Raw genomic sequence first — 17,917 nt, 5'->3', positions numbered from 1 at the left:
TCTCTGTGGACAGGGACTGTGTCTACCAACTCCGTTGTATTCTTCCAAGTGTGCCATCGATTGAATACTCTGTACAGAGCACTGTTCTAAGCATTTGGGAGAGTGTCGTAGAGTTAGCAGACATGATAGTGTCTGCCCTCATAGAACTTTCAATCTAGTAGGGGAGGCACGCACTAAAAGAAATTACAGGTGAGGGGATGTAACAGAGAATAAATGTTAAGAGTAGCTTGGGCAGATCTGCTCTGTGTCCCACCGCTACATATGGAAGGAAGTGAGATGCAAGAGAGCCTCATCTCTTAGCCCTAGAGCTCCGGCCCACCCCAAAAACCGGCCCCAGCTCTGGTCGCAGTCAAGGCCAAACTGGAACCGAAGCAATGTGAGAAGCAGCGTGGCCTGGTACAAAAAGCACAGGCCTGGGAGTCAGAAGGACATGGGTTCTAATCCTGGCTCCGCCACTTGTCTGCTGTGTGACCTTGGGCAAGTCACTTCACTTCTCTGTGCCTCAGTTACCTCGTCTGTAAAATGGTGATTCAGTAGCCGATCATCTCCTACTTAGACTACGAGCCCCATGTGTAACTTAGTCAGTGCCTAATACAGTGCCTGCCATAGTAAGAGCTTAACACATACCACAATTATTGTTGTCTGCTGTAAAGCGGTGCAGGGCCTGGGATTATTTTGCCTATTTTGTAGATGGGGAAGTAGAAGCTGGGCCACGGCCCCCACCCCCCCCAAGCCAGTTACGATACTCAGGAAGGGAAGGGGCTATGGGAAGAAACATGATCTAACCTGGGCCTGGGAGTCAGAAGGACCTGCATTCTGATCCTGGCTCCTCCACTTGTCCGCTGTGTGACCTTGGGCAAGTCACGTCTCTTCTCTGTTCCTCAGTTATCTCCTCTGTAAAATGGAGATTAAATCTGTGAGCCCCACAGGGACCCAGTCTAACCTGACGAGCTTGTGTTTACCTCGGTGCTTAGTACAGTGCCTGGCACATAGTAAACATAAGTATACCTGTAATATATTTATACTAATGTCCGTCTCCCCCTCTAGACTGTAAGCTCGTTGTGATCAGGGAGTGTGTTTATTGTTGTATTTTGCCCAAGGTCACACAGGAGACAAATGGCTAGAGCTGGGATTGGAACCTATGTCCTCCTGCTCCTAGGCCCATGCTCGTTCCACTCGGTCACGCTGCTTCCCCGTGAAATTGATCGGATGTGATGAAACCTGTTGAGTTTAGGCAGCTCTGCTGGCCGGAAATGTACACGTTAGCTGCTTAATAGCTGTTATTGCTTATTGGTTCCTAGCGCCCTAATTCCCAGCCTTGTTATATTGTTGTATTCTACTCTCCCAAATGCTTAGTACAGTGCTCTCCATACAGTAAGCGCTGAATAAATACGATTGGCTGACTGACTCGGCCAGATATCATGGGAAAAAAGAAGGGGAATTGAGCCCCTCGTTTCTTAGGGTAAAACCATCCATCTCCTGCTTTTCCCCTTTCAAAGACTGACTTTCACCATCCAAGCAGAGAGCTACCTGCCCGGAAGCAGGGGGATTAATTAGCAGCCCTCTCCCTCCAGTGGTGTGATTCTGCAGCCCACGAAGTTTCTCATTAAGGACAGACTTCTCCGAAGGGGACAGAGCCGGCGGCGGGATGGAAGCCCGCTGGCAGTTTAAATGGGGCCGGCATTAAGCAATCATTTCTTCAACAAGGGCAGAGTGTCCCCATTCAGCTCAGGCAATTGATTTCCACTTCTAAGATTCGCTGGTCTGGGCAGGGTGAAGTCCGTTGCGGAGGACTGAGCGCAAGCCATGGTGAGGCTGATTTAGTCTTATCTTGTCAGTTTGTTTATCGGTTGTTGAGCTCTATCCTTTTCAATGGACAGGGATAACTGAGTGTTTACTGGGGAGCTGGATTGAATAATGATAATAACTATAGTATTTGTTAAGCACTTACCATATGCTAAGCACTGTTCTAAGCGCTGGGGTAAATAGAAGGTAATGAGATTGGATACAGTCTCTGTCCCACTTGGGGCTCCTTCTCACATGCTCCCAGCCTGTTACTCCCAGGGTCCCTTGAGGGGAAAATGGTGCTAACACAAAAATGCGGTGTATTCTTGGCTCTGGGAAGAGAAGCGGGGTGGCTTAATGGAAAGAGGACGGGCTTGGAAGTCAGGGGTTGTGGGTTCTAATGCCCGCCCTGCCGCTTGTCAGCTGTGAGACTTTGGGCAAGTCACAACTTCTCTGGGCCTCGGTTACCTCATCTGTAAAATGGGGATTAAGACCGTGAGCCCCACGTAGGACAACCTGATGACATTGTATCTACCCCAGCACTTAGAACAGTGCTTGGCACATAGTGAGCTCTTAACAAATACCATCCTTATTTTTATTATTATTAATAAGTGTGATTGGATTAAGTGTGATTAAGTGGGCATCCGGCCCACTGGACATTGGGAGGAACTGTATGAACTTTGAAGCTCAGCACAAGGAGGCCCGTGATAGCTGCCCGAGGTTTCCAAACCATGCAAGTCTATGAATCCTTATTAACCCTAAATTTCCTAACTGTTCCTCGACACTGCCGCTTCCTGACAATTAACTAATCACCCGTCTCCGTAGAATTTAAAGGAAACGGTTCACTCTCCGTCAAAATGAAGGAGCAGACCAGAGGTTGTTGGAGGCTTTCCTAAAAATTCCAGTGTGAAGCTGGAATTACCAAGCAAAAGGAAAGTAAAAGCTTGTCTCATGCCATCAAGTCGTCTCCGACTCAGAGCGATGCCATGGGCGCGTCTCTCCCAGAACACGCCGCCTCCATCAGCAATCACTCTGGTAGTGTATCCATAGAGTTTTCTTGGTAAAAATACAGAACCCTTCTGCGCAGTAAACTTGAGTCTCCACCCTCGACTCTCTCCCCTGCCTCTGCTGCCCAGCATGGGTGAGTTTTGATATGTAGCAGATTGCTTCCCACTCGCCACTCGCTAGCCACTGCCCAAGCTAGGAATGGAATGGATGTGCCTCTGCTTGATTCTCCCTCCCATAGTCGAGACTGGTGGAGTACTGAAAACGATCCTGAGAGGGGCAAGTAAAAGCTAGGGAACCAAAAAACAAATCCAGTGTGGAATAAGAATGGGTAAAGCTATAGCAAGGGCAGCCATGGAGGTTTAACATGTACAGGAATTCAGGGCTGTTTGTTACTCAATCGATCAATCAATCGTATTCATTGAGCTCCTTACTGTGTGCAGAACACTATACTGAGTGTTGGGAGAGTACAAGTATAACTGAGCTGTTGGACATGTGCCCTTCCCACATAGAGCTTACAGTTTGAAGGGGGTACCAAAAATTCAAATGAATTAGGGATATGTGCGTAAATGATGTGGGGCTGAGAATAGGGTGAATAAGAAGTAATAATAATAATGTTGGTATTTGTTAAGCGCTTACTATGTGCAGAGCACCGTTCTAAGCGCTGGAGGAGATACAGGGTAATCAGGTTGTCCCACGTGAGGCTCACAGTTAATCCCCATTTTACAGATGAGGGGTCTGAGGCACAGAGAAGTTAAGTAACTTGCCCACAGTCACACAGTTGACAAGTGGCAGAGCCGGGAGTCGAACTCATGACCTCTGACTCCGAAGCCCAGGCTCTTTCCACCGAGCCACTAAGGACAAGGGTGATGTAGAAGGGAGTAGGAGTAGGGGAAACGAAGGGCTTAGTCAAGGAAGGCCTCTTGGAGGAGATGGAATTTAAATAAGGCTTTGAAGAAAAATGTGGAGCGTTTTGCAAATCTGTATGTTATCCTTCCACGTGGGCCATGCTAATCTTTCTGAATCACGCTAACTTTAGTGTATGTGCTGCCAAAGCCGGGACAGCAAGATGCAGTTGTAGGATAGATGAGGGTACAAGTCACTTAGTTGGCTGACAACTCTTTAAATACTGATGGGCAGAGATCTGTGGCTAAACGCTTTGTGTCCCAATCAGTTATTTTCAGCATTAATAAAAATAATGGTACTTTGTTAAGACTTACTATATGCCAAGCACCATTCTAGGCATTGAGGTAGATACAAGTGAATCAGGCTGGACGCAGTCCCTGTCCCACATGGGGCTCACAGTTTTAATCCCCATTTTACAAACGAGGTAACTGAGCCCCAGAGAAGTGAAGTGACTTGTCCAAGGTCATACAGCAGACATATGACAGAGCCGGGTCCTTCTGACTCTCAGATCCAAGTTCTTCTGTCCACTAAGCCACGCTGCTTCTCGGAAAAGGGCAGGGGTGTCAGGGTCCCCTTACAGATATAACCGTGACGGTGATGCCCTCACATCATGGTTAATTTTGCAGAGGTCCGGCCAAAGTGCATGGGTTTAAGGTTCAAGTATCCAGCTTCACTCTATGTTGTAAATATTTGAGGAAGAGGAGTAGGAGCTAGAAGAGGCGGGAGGCGGCTGTTCTGCTTATGATCCGAGAGTACGTTTGACTAGAAACCTCCAGTAGAGTTTGCCAAATGCGGGTATGTACAGCTACTCAGTGGGTTAAGCTTTGAGTCCTCTCTGTGGCTGTTTCCTTCTCTTGTTCTTTGCTCAGGACAGCGGTAATATTAATAAGAATAACAATAAAAATAATAATTGTGGTATTTTTTAAGCCCTACTACGTGTCGAGCATTGTACCAAGCACTAGGGTAGAGACAGGATACTCAGGTCCCACAGGGGGCTCACGGCGCAAGTAGGAGGGAGAACAGGGATTGAACCCCCATTTTGCAGATGAGGGGACTGAGGCGCAGAGAAGCGAAGTGATTTGCCGAAGGTCCCACGGCAGACAAGCGGCAAAGTCAGGATTAGAACTCTGGTCCTTCTGACCCCCAGGCCTGGGCTCTATCCGCTAGGCCACTCTGCTTCTCAGTAGACGCTGGTGAATTTAGATTCTGTTGGGGTAGCATTAGCTAAGCAGGTGGAGCAATCTCACAGCTCTTGGGCTTGTGACGGCTTAATGGAAGAGATGCCAATTTACCATTGTGAGTTTAGAAGGGTTGAGGACAGTCTTCAAAGAGCTCAGCAAACAAAAAGCCTCCATTTTGAATCTTTTCAGTCCTGGTGAGAAAAACTTGTCGGAGACAGGGGAGGAGCAACTCCTTCGCTTCCGGGGAAATGGCTTCTTCACTGACACACAGCCTAGATGTGCCCAGTTGGAACACGTGAACAGGGAACGTGTCTGCTAACTCGTTTGTATTGTACTCTCCCGAGTGCTTAGTACAGTGCTCTCCACATATAAGTGCTCAATAAGTACCACTGATTGATTGGTCAATTCACCATCTCTATAATTTTCTGCTCCACTTGGACAGGGCAAGTCTCATCTCTCAGGCCCAGAGAGAAGAGAGCAAAATTATCTAATAATAATAGTAATTGTGCTATTTGCTAAGTGCTTACTACGTGTCCAGCCATGTAGTTAAGTGCTGGGGTAGATACGAGATAATCAGGTCCCACATGGGGCTTACAGTCTAAGTAGGAAGGAAAGCAGGTATTGAACAGGTATCCCCATGTCAAAACCTTATTGAAGGCATATCTCCTCCAAGAAGCCTTCCCTGACTAAGCCCCCCTCTCGTCTTCTCCCACTCCCTTTTGCACCGCTCTGACTTGCTCCTTCATTCATCCTCCCTCTCATCTCCACAGCACATATGGATGTATCAGTAATGTATTTATTTTGATTAATGTCGGTCTCCCCCGCTAGACTGGGAGCTCGATGTAGGCAGGAATGTGTCTGTTGTTATAGGGTACTCTCCCAAGTGCTTTGTACAGTGCTTTGCACACAGTGAGTGCTCAATGAATATGAATGAATGGATCCCCATTTTGCAGATGGGGAAATTGAGGCACAGAGAAGCCAAATGACTTGCCCAAGGTCACACAGCAGAGCTGAAATGCAGCCCGCCGACCTAGCCCAGGCCTGGGCATTTTTGGGGTAGTGAATAGAGCACAGGCCTGGGAGTGAGAAAGTCATGGGTTCTAATCCCCACTCCGCCACTTGTGTGCTGTGTGGCCATGGGCCGGTCCCTTAACTTCTCTGTGCCTCCATTACCTCATCTGTGAGCCCCATGTGAGACAGGGACTGTGTCTAACCCGATTACCTTGTATCTACCCCGGCACTTAGAACATTGCTTGGCACGTAGTAAGTGCTTAACAAATACCATGATGATATGCCTTTCCCCAGCGACATCTTCAGGGCTGTGCTGTCCTGCTGTGCGACTGTTTACTCGGCAGGAAGTGAAGGCAGCTCCACTCCTCAGCACCCTTCGTATGCTACTGTTTAGGCTCAGCCCTTACTATCTTCCCCTTCCTCCCCCTCAAGGAAGCAGCATGACTTAGCGGTTAGAGCCCGGGCCTGGGAGTCAGAGGGACCGGCGTCCTAATCCCAGCTCCGTCACTTGTCTGCTGTGTGACCTTGGGCAAGTCATTTCATTTCTCTGGGCCTCAGTTACCTCATCTGTAAAATGGGGATTGAGATAGAGAGCCCCATGTGGGACAAGGACTGTGTCCAACCCGATCATCTTGTCTACCCCAGTGCTTAGAACAAGGCTTGACACACAGTAAGCACTTAACAGATACAATCATCATCATCATCACACCCCATGAAAATGCCTTCTGACTCCTGGCTGGGTCTGTCAGCTGCCGACTGAGCTTCTTGGTTGCTGGAGACACGTTCCTTCAACGTGTTGCTGTGAGTGAGGAAGTACCGCACTGGAAATTGGAATTTAGGGCACATTTTGCCCTTTTGAGATGCCACCAAGGTGCCGCAGTATAAAACATTTACAGCCCAAGTAAGCCCCGGGGCCATTTTTCCCATTTAATTTGGTTTATCAGGAAATTGCCGCTCCTAGCTCTGTTCTCAAAGACGGAGGAGGCTTCTGCGGTGACAGATGCGGCCTTTGATTTGATGAGAATGGTTCTCTGACATCACTTCAACGTGATCCATCGGTCTATTTGGAACTTTTACCCCAGAGGGGTAGTGTCGGTTGAATAAACATACTCCAAGCCTCCACATAATTATTTACAGTTGCTGAAGTCTCATCTCCAGTGACGGCTTTTATCTTGAGATTTAAGAAAAAAAAAATAAAATCTACTTCAGGGAGAATTTCAGAACATGTTCAGCCTTATTGTTACCAAAAGGAAGCAGCTTCTCTGTCTTTGAAGCTTCAAGGCATAGGATGAGAGAGAGACATCTGAGTCTCTTCCGCTCTTTGTAGGGCACTGTGACTCCTGGATTGAGAATCTGAACTCGGTGACTGTTTCTCACAAGTGAACAAATGAATTTTCAGTGTTCAATGGGGACACCAGAATCAGAGGCCTGTTTAATCTGAATGGGGTTGGTTAATGGATTTCTGATCCCTCCCTTAGTCTAGTGATATTTCATCCTGGGATTTCTTTAGCGCTTACTATGTGCCAAGCACCGTGCTAAGCACTGGGATAGATCCAAAAGAATCAGATAGGGCACAGTCCCTGTACCACGTGGGGCTCAAAGTCTAAGTAAGGACTCAGAATATGGTTTATTGCGCATATCGATCTGTCAATCAATCAGTGGTGTTTATTGAGAACTTACTGGGTGGAGAGCACAGTAACAGTAAGAGTGATTATTAAGTGTTTACTGTCTGCATTTGAGACAACTTACTTGTTGCCCATTTGCTGGGTTAGACTACCTCGGTGGAAAATAGATGTGATCCCTGCCCTTCAGCAGGCTTACAGTTGAAAACCTCGCTTCCCTGACAAAGCTCTTTTCTCCCCCTATCTTCTGCAATACCCTGATTTACTCCATTTATTCACCCTCCCACCCAACCCCACAGCAGTTGTGTGCTATGCACCTATCTGCACTATGTACATATGTGTAACTGATTCATTTATTTGTTTATATTAATGCCTGCCCCCCTCTATAATAATAATAATAATGTTGGTATTTGTTAAGCACTTACTATGTGCAGAGCACCGTTCTAAGCGCTGGGGGAGATACAGTGTAATCAGGTTGTCCCACGTGAGGCTCACAGTCTTAATCCCCATTTTACAGATGAGGTAACTGAGGCCCAGAGAAGTTAAGTGACTTGCCCACAGTCACTCAGCTGACGAGTGGCAGAGCAGGGATGGACTATAAGCTAGTGGTGGATAGAGAATGTGTTCGTTCATTGTTATATTGTACTCTCCCAAGCACTTAGCACAGTGCTTTGTGCACAGTAAGCAGCCGATAATTGCGATCGACTGAATCAATCGATCGTGTACATATCCGTAATCTATATATTAATGTCTGGCTCCCCCTCTAGACTGTAAGCTTACTGTGGGCAAGGAATGTGTCTGTTACATTGGTTAACTATGGCCGCCCAAGCACTTAGTACAGTGTTCTGCACACAGTAAGCCCTTAGTACAAACAATTGATTATATAAAGCACTTGGGAGAGTGTAAGAAGTGTGCCATTGATGGTGGTTGTATTTCTTAGGTGCTTACTATGTGTCAAGCACTGTTCTAAGCACTGGGTTAGTTAATTAGGTCACACACAGTCCTTGTCATGCAAGGGGCTCATCAGTGAAGTAGGAGGGAGAACATGTATCCCCATTTTACGATACTGGAAACTGAACTACAGAGACGTGAAGTGATTTGTGAAGTTCACATGGCAAGCAAATGACAGAGCTGAGATTAGAACCCAGTTCCTTTTGACTCCCAGGACCGGGTTCTATCTACGAGGCCATTCTCTTGGTTGACACATCATACTTTATGAAGACAATGTACGCCTCTTGAAATCTGACTGTTTCACTCCATCATAGATGTTGGTAAATTTTCCACTGGTGTTGGTTTGATGGCCCCCGACCAGTCTCCTAGTTGACTGGTAGATCCCCGGATCTCCGATGGCGCTGCCTTGCTTGGTACCCATTCTCAGGCAGACTGGGAAGCAAGTTGGAGAAGCAGTGTTGCCTAGAACATGGGCCTGGGAGCCAGAATGATCTGGGTTCTAATTCTGGTTCCTCCACTTGTCAACTGTGTGACCTTGGGCAAGTCACTTCACTTCTCTGTGCCTCAGTTCCCTCACCTATAAAATGGCTTAAGACTGTGAGCCCCGTGTGGGACATGGACTGTGTCCAACCTGATTACTTTGTATATACCCCATCACTTAGTACAGTACAGTGCCTGGCATATAGTAAGTGCTTAACAAATACCACAGGGGAAAAAAAAAAGTTGGTCACCTTTTTCAGCCAGGTGAAACATATAAGGGGCTTAATTAGGTTTCAGACTCCGGGATTCTGAGCCGATACAAATCCCAGCACCTCACAGAGAGCTCAGGAAAAAAAGTCTATTGCTCAGATGAAAACATACTTCTTCCCTCACAGAATTGTTCCTGAGAATGGGAGTCAACTCTGATCCTACTCACCAAGGTTTGTTAGGGCTTTTCTGGCACCTGCTCACCAAGCCTTGTTAGGGCTTTCCGGGCACCTGCTTACCTTGTTAGGACTTCTCTGGTGCCTGCCACCTCCCTTTTCTCCTCTTCTCTTTCAACTCAGGTGGAAGAGACTGAGGTTTGGATTTCTATTCATTCTGTTTCGTTTGTTCCAAGAGAGCATAACCTTATAAGCCTCTCTTCCCTGTCTTCCCCCTGATTTTCCCATCGCTGTAGGCAGCACCACCACCCATCCTGGTTCACAAACCCATAACCTTGGTGTTATCCTTGACTCATCTCTCTCATTCATCCTACATATCACTAAATCCTTTCCTGTCAACCTTCCCAACACTTCTAAAATCTGCCCTTTCTTCTCCATTCAAACTGCCGTTAATCCAAGCATTTATCCTATCCCGCCTTGATTACAGTATCGGCCTCCTTGCTGACCTGCCTGCCTCAGGTCTCTCCCCACTCCACTCCAAACAGTCATTCATTCAAACATATTTATTGAACACTTACTGTGTGCAGAGCACTGTACTAAGCTCTTGGGAAAGTATAATGCAGCAGTAGAGACGATCTCTGCCCAGAAGGAGCTCACAGTCTAGCCACACTGCTGCCTGGATCAGTTTGCTACAAAAAATGCCCAGTCCATGATTGCTCACTCTTCAAGAACCTCCAGTGGTTGCCCATCTACCTCCACATCAAAGAGAAACTTCCTACATTCAGCTTTAAAGCCCTCATTCACTTCCCCCCATCCTATCGCCCCTCATTGCTCTCCTACTACAATTCAGCCTGCGAACTGTGCTCCTCTAATGCTAACCTTTTCACCAAACTTCAGTCTCATCTATCTCAGCACGAACCTCTTGCCAATGTCCGGCCTCTGTTCTGGAAAGTCCTCCCTCTTCATATCTGGCAGACAATTGACTCTTCCCACCTTCGAAGCTTTATAAATATCCTCCAAGAGGCCTTCCATTCATTCATTCAATTGTATTTATTGAGCACTTACTGTGTGCAAAGCACTGTACTAAGCGCTTGGGAGAGTACAATGCAACAATAGACATATTCCCTGCCCACAGTGAGCTTACATTCTAGAGGGGCTTGCAGTCTAGAGAATTAAGCTTTCATTTCCTCTTGTCCCACTCCGTTCTGCATCACCCTGATTTATTCCCTTTATTCATCCCCCACCGCCTCAGCCCCACATCAGTTCTGAACAGATCCGTAATTTATTTATTTATATTAATATCTGTCTCCCCATCTAGACCGTAAGCTAGTTGTGGGCAGGGAATATGTCTACTAACTCTGATCTATTATCATACTGAACTCTTCCAGGCGCTTAAGACAGTGTTCTGCACACAGTAAGTGCTCAATAAATATGACTGATTGATTGATTGGGATGGCCTCCTCCCAGTCAACTGATAGCAGCCCCCACTTAAAGCCCTCCTTAGGGTGACTATTTTGTGGAGGGCTCAGATGGGAAATTTTATGGGGTCTTCAGGATGAGGGGTTCCCTGGGGCTGGGGCAAAAAGGCAGGAAAGGAAAACAGAAAGCTGAGCCCAGTAGCCAACCCCCTCTTCTACTTCCGTGCTTCTGGGCCACCCCTGTGCCTGAAAGACTCTTAAAGAGGTGAAATTGATTTATATTAATGTCTTTCTCCATCTAGATGGTAAGCCCGTTGTAGGCATCTTAGTACAAGCGCTTAGTACAGTGCTCTGCACACAGTCAGCGCTCAATAAATACGATTGAATGAAAGTAGGCAGTGAGCTTGTCTACCAACTCTGTTATGTTGTACTCTCCCAAGCACTTAGTACAGTGCTCTGCAAATATCAAGTGCTCAGAAAACACCATTGCAGATGATGACCCCAAAACTCAGAATATTTGGTCACTCACTGTTCACTGCATCCTTGCAAGCTCCACTTTTTTTTCAATAATAATAATCTGTGGTATTTATTAAGTGCTTACTGTGTGCCAGGCACTGTACTAAGTGCTGGGTAGATATATATTAAACAGGTAGGACACAGCCCCTGTTCCACATGGGGATCACACTCTTAATCGCCGTTTTACAGATGAGGCAACAGAGGCCCAGAGATGTTGACTTGCTCAGGGTCACAGAGCAGACATGTGCATAACTGGGATTAGAAACCCACATCCTTCTGACTCCAGGCCCATACTCCATCCACTAAACCATGCTGCTAGCTAGCAGTATTCCCTGATGCAGCTTCCTGCTAAAGCTGAAATCGTGAGTCTTCATAAAGAGCCCTCATTTGCGTAGATTAATGAAAGAATACGTGTGGTACCAGACGCTGTGTAGCCCCGGCTCATTCTAAAAAATACAAATTAAGATTGGATGGTTGGTTTAAAATATTAGTAGGATAAATTATTTTGAGGAGAAAGAGCAAGATATGATGGAGCATCGTTGATGTTTTGGGGGCGAAGCAAGTGGAAACATGTGCTCCTTTGATTGGGGCCAGTTCCTCTCATTCCTTTCGCTCTGGATAAAACCCAAAGGGATTGTCGCTTTTGCTCTTATTCCTCAGAAATGGCATCCGTGACCATAATATCTGTCACTCCGCTAATCCCCGTCGTCCCACTGGCGTTCACGGTTTTGTCTGTTGGCTTCCTTCCCCAGGTGATGCTTTCGGAAAGGAAAGGCACAGATGAGCTGTATGCAGTGAAGATCCTGAAGAAGGATGTCGTTATCCAGGATGATGATGTGGAGTGCACCATGGTGGAGAAACGGGTGCTGGCCCTGGCTGGGAAGCCCCCGTTCCTAACGCAGCTCCACTCCTGCTTCCAGACAATGGTAACATGGCAACCCCCTCCCACCTGCTCCCCATTTCCTTTGCCTTGTTGGGGATCAAGCCCAGGACCGGAGGGAAGAGCTGTGCTGGGGTTCTGGCACATATGGGTAGAGCCCTGGGCTCTCTAAGTGGTACAGTAGTTAGAAAAGGAGCAAAGCCACCCCATTGTCCCCTCAAAACGGGCCGATCTCACTCGCCTACACAACCTGGCTCCAACAAGGATGGAGTAGTGGCTAGAGCATGGGCCTGCGAGTCAGAAGATCATGGGTTCTAATCCTAGCTCCGCCACTTGTCTGCTATGTGATCTTGGACAAGTCACTTCACTTTTCTGGGCCTCAGTTACCTCATCTGGAAAATGGAGACTTGGACTATGAGCCCCATGTGGGACGGAGCAGCGTGGCTCAGTGGAAAGAGCACGGGCTTGGGAGTCAAGAGGTCATGGGTTCTAACCCCGGCTCTGCCACTTGTCTGCTGTGTGACCTGGGGCAAGTCACTTCACTTCTCTGTGCCTAAGTTATCTTATCTGTAAAGGGTATTAAGACTCTGAGCCCCATGTGGGATAACCTGATTACCTTGTATCCCCCTCAGCCCTTAGGATAGTGCTTGGCACATAGTAAACGCTTAACAAATACCATCATTACAATTATTACAGAGACTGTGTCTGACCTGATTATCTTGTATCTACCCCAGCGCTTAATACAGTATCTGGCCCATAGTAAGCGCTTAATAATTACCATAAAAAATGCCTCCAAAGTGGGTAGGCCATTCTTGTCTATTTTCTTCACTCTCACTCCCCATCCTCATGAAAGCTGGAAGAAATCAGGATAAATTTCCTCTGTTTATAGGAGAGGGCATGTGCTCTTTTCATCTTGTCATGGAGTTGAAACAAGGATGAGAAGTGGCTTGGTGTTTTTGTCTTTAAGCTCTGACCCCCATCTTGGGATTCACGGGTCCCCTCTGGACTCCAACAGCATGTCAGACTCGAGACATTTTCTTACTTAAAGATAGCCAGAGGAGGAAATGGCCCCCGTAGAGCAAGCTATCTTGAGATACAACTGTTATTCCACTCCAAGTAAACAGCATCAGACATTTCTGCATCTTGGAAATGGAAAAAAAAAAAAGCTTTTTCCAAAACAGCCTGCAGTGAAACAGTTTTAAGATGTGAATAGTAGAATTTCCAGGTGTTTGTCAATTGGTAATCAGCTGTTATATGTAGATATTACAATAGTTTTCCTGAACATTATAATTTGAATATATTGCTAGCAACTGGCATATCAACCGAGATTGCTGAATTTCAGATTGCGGGTGAATTCTCGTCGGTTTATTATAGAACAGTAATCAAAATGTGGCAAAGGAAATAATTTTGCACAGCATCTGAAGGGAGACAGAGCAGAATAATTCCTCGAAGATGGGCTGTAGCTTAACAGCAATCCTTCTTGTAACGTAATCAAAATGTTTAGTAAGGCAAAGAAAATTATTCTGTGCCAATGCACTTTGTAATCAATTCACTTTATTTTTTAGAGTATTTGTAAATGCTTACTACGTGTCAGGCACTGTTCTAAGCACTCTGGTAGTTCCAAGCTGATCAGGTTGGACACAGTCCATATCCCTCATGGGGCTCACAGTCTCATTCCCCGTTTTACAGATGAGTTAGCTGAGCAACAGAGAAGTGAAGTGACTTGCCCAAGATCACAGAGCAGACAAGTGACTGCAAATGAAGAAATGCCACCTATGGCCTGCAAGCCACCGTAGTTTGGCATATAATAATTATGGTGCTGGTAAAATGCTTACTGGGTGCCGAGCAAAATACTAAGTGCTGCATGGATACAAGATAATCAGTTTGGACACAGTCCGTGTTGGATGGAGGAGGATTTAATCCCATTTTACAGGTGAGGCAATTGTAGCACAGAGAAGTGAAATGACTTGCCAAAGATCGCACAGCAGGCAAGTGGCAGAGCTGGGATTATAACCCAGGTCCTTTGACTCCTAAACCCGTACTATTTCCACTAGGCCATGCTGATTACCATATATTGAACATGTACTGAACATAATTTACATTGGATCAGCAATGACAGGTAGATTCTGTCTACCTCAGCTCTTAACGTAGGGCTTGATAAGTACCTATCAAATGCCCCAATTATTAGTAGTATATATGTGTATTATTAGGACCTAGGTTCTGAACCCAGCTCTTTCTCTTGCCTGCTTTGACTTGAGCAAGTCACTTAACTTCTCTCAGATTCCTCATCTGTAAAATGGAGATTAGATACCTGTTCTCCATCCTCTTTATACTGTGAGCCCAATCAAGCAATCCATTGTATTTACTGAATGCTTACTATGTGCAGAACACTGTATTAAGCTTTTGGGAGAATACAATATCACAATATAACAGAGTTGATACACGCATTCACTGCCCACAATGAGCTTGCAGTCTAGAGAGGGAGACAGACATAAATATAAATGAATAAATTACGAATTTGTACATATATAAACTGTGGGGCTGAGGGAGGGATGAATAGAGGGAGTAAAATCAAGGCAACGCAAAAGGGAGTGGGAGAAGAAGAAATGAGGGCTTAGTCAAGAAAGTCCTCTGGGAGGAGATGTGCCTTCAATAGGTGGAAAGAATAATTATCTGTCCTATATAAAGAGGGAGGATGTTCCAGGCCAGAGGCAGGATGTGGGCAATAGTCGGAGGCAAGATAGACAAGTTGGAGTTACAGGAAATAATTAACAAGTGCAGTGTGCTGACAGTGTTGTAGTAGGAGAGTGCTTTAAATTGTCTGTAAGGAGTTTCTGTTTGATGTGGAGGCGGATGGGCAGCCACTGGAGGTTCTTGAGGAGTGGGGATTTATAGAAAAGTGATCCAGGCAGCAGGGTGAAATATGGACTGGAGTTGGGGGAGACAGGAGGCAGAGAGGTCAGCAAAGAGGCTGATAAAGTAATCTAGGCGGGCTGCGATAAATGCTTGGATTAAGGTGGATTAAACATTATTATCAGATTTTAGTGATGTCGTGAAGGTTGAACTGACAGGATTTAGTGATAAATTGAATATGTAGGTTGAATGAGAGGAAACAAGAATAATGTCAAGGTTACAGGTATATGAGACAGGAAGGATGGTTGTGTTGTCTGTAGTAATGGGAAAATCATGGGAGGACAGGATTTGAGTGGGAAGATAAGAAGTTCTGCTTTGGACATGTTTGGACATGCTAAATTTGAGTTGTTGGTGGGACGTCCAAAAGGAGATGTCTTGAAGACCGGAGGAAATGCGAGACTGCAGAGAGGGAGGGAGATCAGGGCTGGAGATGTAGATTTGGAAATGCTCCTTCTAGAGGTGGTAGTTAAGTGCTTACTAGGTGCCAGGCACTGTTCTAAGCAGTGGGTTGGATGCAAGCAAATCCAATTAGACGCAGTCCCCGTCCCACATGGAGCTCACAGTCTTAATCCCCATTATTTACGGGTGAGGTAGCTGAGGCACAAAGAAGTGAAGTGACTTGCCCAAGGTCACACAGCAGGCAAGTGGCGGAGCCAGGATTGGAACCCAGGTCTTTCTAACTCCCAGGCCTGGGCTCTATCCACTAGATCACACTGATTCTCTTGTAGCATCTGGTACTGTTTTCACTTTTGTCTCCTTATTTGACAATCCTTGTGGAAGTTCTGTTCAAACTGAGGCAGTCACTTCCTGATTGCAGTGCACCTTGTGGGTCTATTGGTGAATATTTCCGTTAGGATGGAACAATTGCCTGAGGCTTTGTTAACTGTATTCTTACGATGTTTCCTCTTTCTTTCAATTTCCCTGTCTCAGCTCACCATACAGCCGCCGTTCCATTGTCTGGATACACTCAGTATTTAGTGACCTAAATATATTTCATTCTTCCATAGCCTGTGTTTTTCACTCTATGTTTTGGATGCGATGTTCTAAAGGGAATAGAGAACATTTTGCAATAACATGCGTCTGTCTGGTTAGAACATGCTGTGCTGTCAGAGGAAACCGTTGTCGGTCAGTCAATTGCATTTATTGATAGCTTACTGCGTGTAGAGCAGTGTATTAAGCACGGGGGAGAGTACAATACAATAAACAGACACATTCCCTGCTCACAACGGGCTTGCAGTCTAGAGGTTGAGTGTTAGGGGGTGGCACGGATAAAGATGCATCCATCATGCTGCGAGTTTTGATTTACGTGGGTTTTGTCAGAGACGTGATCCCCGTATCCTAGGAGAACTGTGTATCAGCTGAATGGATTGATTTCTTTACTCTGATTAGGATAGACCTACTCCCTCTTAGTTCAAGCCCTTTTTTTCACAGTGTGTCAGGTAAATAAAGAAGCAGGTAAGGAAAAAGCTAGTTTACTTACGGAGGGACTCTGGATTGGCTTCCTAGCCTGTGTCTATAGCCTTTCCCTCTACAAATTGGCCAGCACTGGGCCAATTAAGTTCAAGTTAATAGCTAGTTAATAGCTAGTGGAGCAGTCATTTTGGCTTGGTTAGAAAAAGTAAATATTTCCACTGGATTTACAGTCGACCATAAATAGTTCAGGCTTGTTTATGAGATGGGATTATTGTCATCAGAGATTAGGGTTTTGCTGCTTTGAAATGAGGTAAACAATTTGTTAATTTCCCAAAGAAAATGTTGCAGACTCTAGAAGTAGTAAAGGTGTTTGCCTGCTTCTAAACAACCACTCTACGTAAAGTCTTGAGAAATGTCAGGCATTAACTGCCGATGTAGCTCTGGATCTGTGAGCTACACCTAACATTCTGTCTAATAACTGCAGGAAATTCAATTTCCCTCTGCCCTGCCCTCCCCACTTCTCTCTCCAAACACACACTGGAAGCGAAATTCACTGCTCTATCTGAAAACAGCATAGAATCACAGTGCCGTAAAAAAGGCCATCTTAATCCCGCAAGGATCTCTGCCCCTCTTACCTCGCTCTGATTCTGTGATGTTTTTGAATGAAGCTGAGAACTCTCGCTTCCTGAGGGTGGAGGAGAAAGAGTTTGTCGAGGCTGCTGCTTAGGCTAGAGTCCTAGATTCATTCATTCATTCATTCATTCAGTAGTATTTATTGAGCGCTTACTATGTGCAGAGCACTGTACTAAGCGCTTGGAATGTACAAATCGGTAACACATAGAGACATTCCCTCCCCTTTGACGGGCTTACGGTCTAATCGACGGGCTTACAGTCTAATCGACGGGCTTAATGGATCCATCACCGGTTACGATTTGGGGATTTAAAAACCTTGCATCTGTTTTCAACAAAACAGGTGAACTTTTTTTAAATGATCGAAGAAGGTTCTGATAAGGAAAGGAGTTCAAAGGTGTGCTGAAATAGATGTATTTAGCCTCCAACAAGGTGCTGTATGAAGAAAAGAAGGTGGCTATTGTTCAACTTAAATTGGACACGTGTAACGGAAGTCGAATAGCCACCACCTCAGTCAGCACAGCAGCATCTTACAAAGAGTAATAAACATATTGCAACTCCTCATTTAATATTGTGATGTAATTCTTTTAATTACTGACTGTAATAGAGCATAAATAATACTGCTTTTAATTATTATAATAGAAAATAGATAATACTTTAATGATGATTAGTTGTACAGAATATTGCACGTGAAGGAATTCCATATTTATTTTTCCAGAGGTTCTGGAACAGACTCTCATTTTATAACATGAAGTCTACAGGAAAACAATTCCCCATTATTCCCCATTCGTGATTCACCCACATTTTCAAAAAACCAATTACG

The 17,917-nt window shown here is 45.6% G+C and overlaps 1 protein-coding gene and 1 non-coding gene across 3 annotated transcripts in view; one reads left to right on the top strand and one right to left on the bottom strand.

The window, feature by feature from the left end:
- The window catches only part of PRKCB (protein kinase C beta), a 438,119-nt gene that overhangs the window by 331,018 nt on the left and 89,184 nt on the right, over positions 1–17,917 (top strand). For both annotated transcript variants that reach the window (XM_029057467.1, XM_029057466.1), the window contains exon 10: positions 12,011–12,184. In XM_029057467.1, the coding sequence (XP_028913300.1) occupies positions 12,011–12,184 (174 nt within the window). The remainder of the gene's footprint in view (positions 1–12,010; positions 12,185–17,917) is intronic.
- Positions 3,748–3,858, bottom strand: LOC114809458. The gene has a single exon (XR_003757242.1). It is a non-coding gene; the product is annotated as a U6 spliceosomal RNA (small nuclear RNA).

The sequence above is a fragment of the Ornithorhynchus anatinus genome, chromosome 2, assembly GCF_004115215.2.
Source record: "Ornithorhynchus anatinus isolate Pmale09 chromosome 2, mOrnAna1.pri.v4, whole genome shotgun sequence".
NCBI classification, from domain to species: domain Eukaryota; kingdom Metazoa; phylum Chordata; class Mammalia; order Monotremata; family Ornithorhynchidae; genus Ornithorhynchus; species Ornithorhynchus anatinus.
Note: the sequence above shows the minus strand (reverse complement) of the source record. Positions and strands in the feature narration are given on the sequence as shown.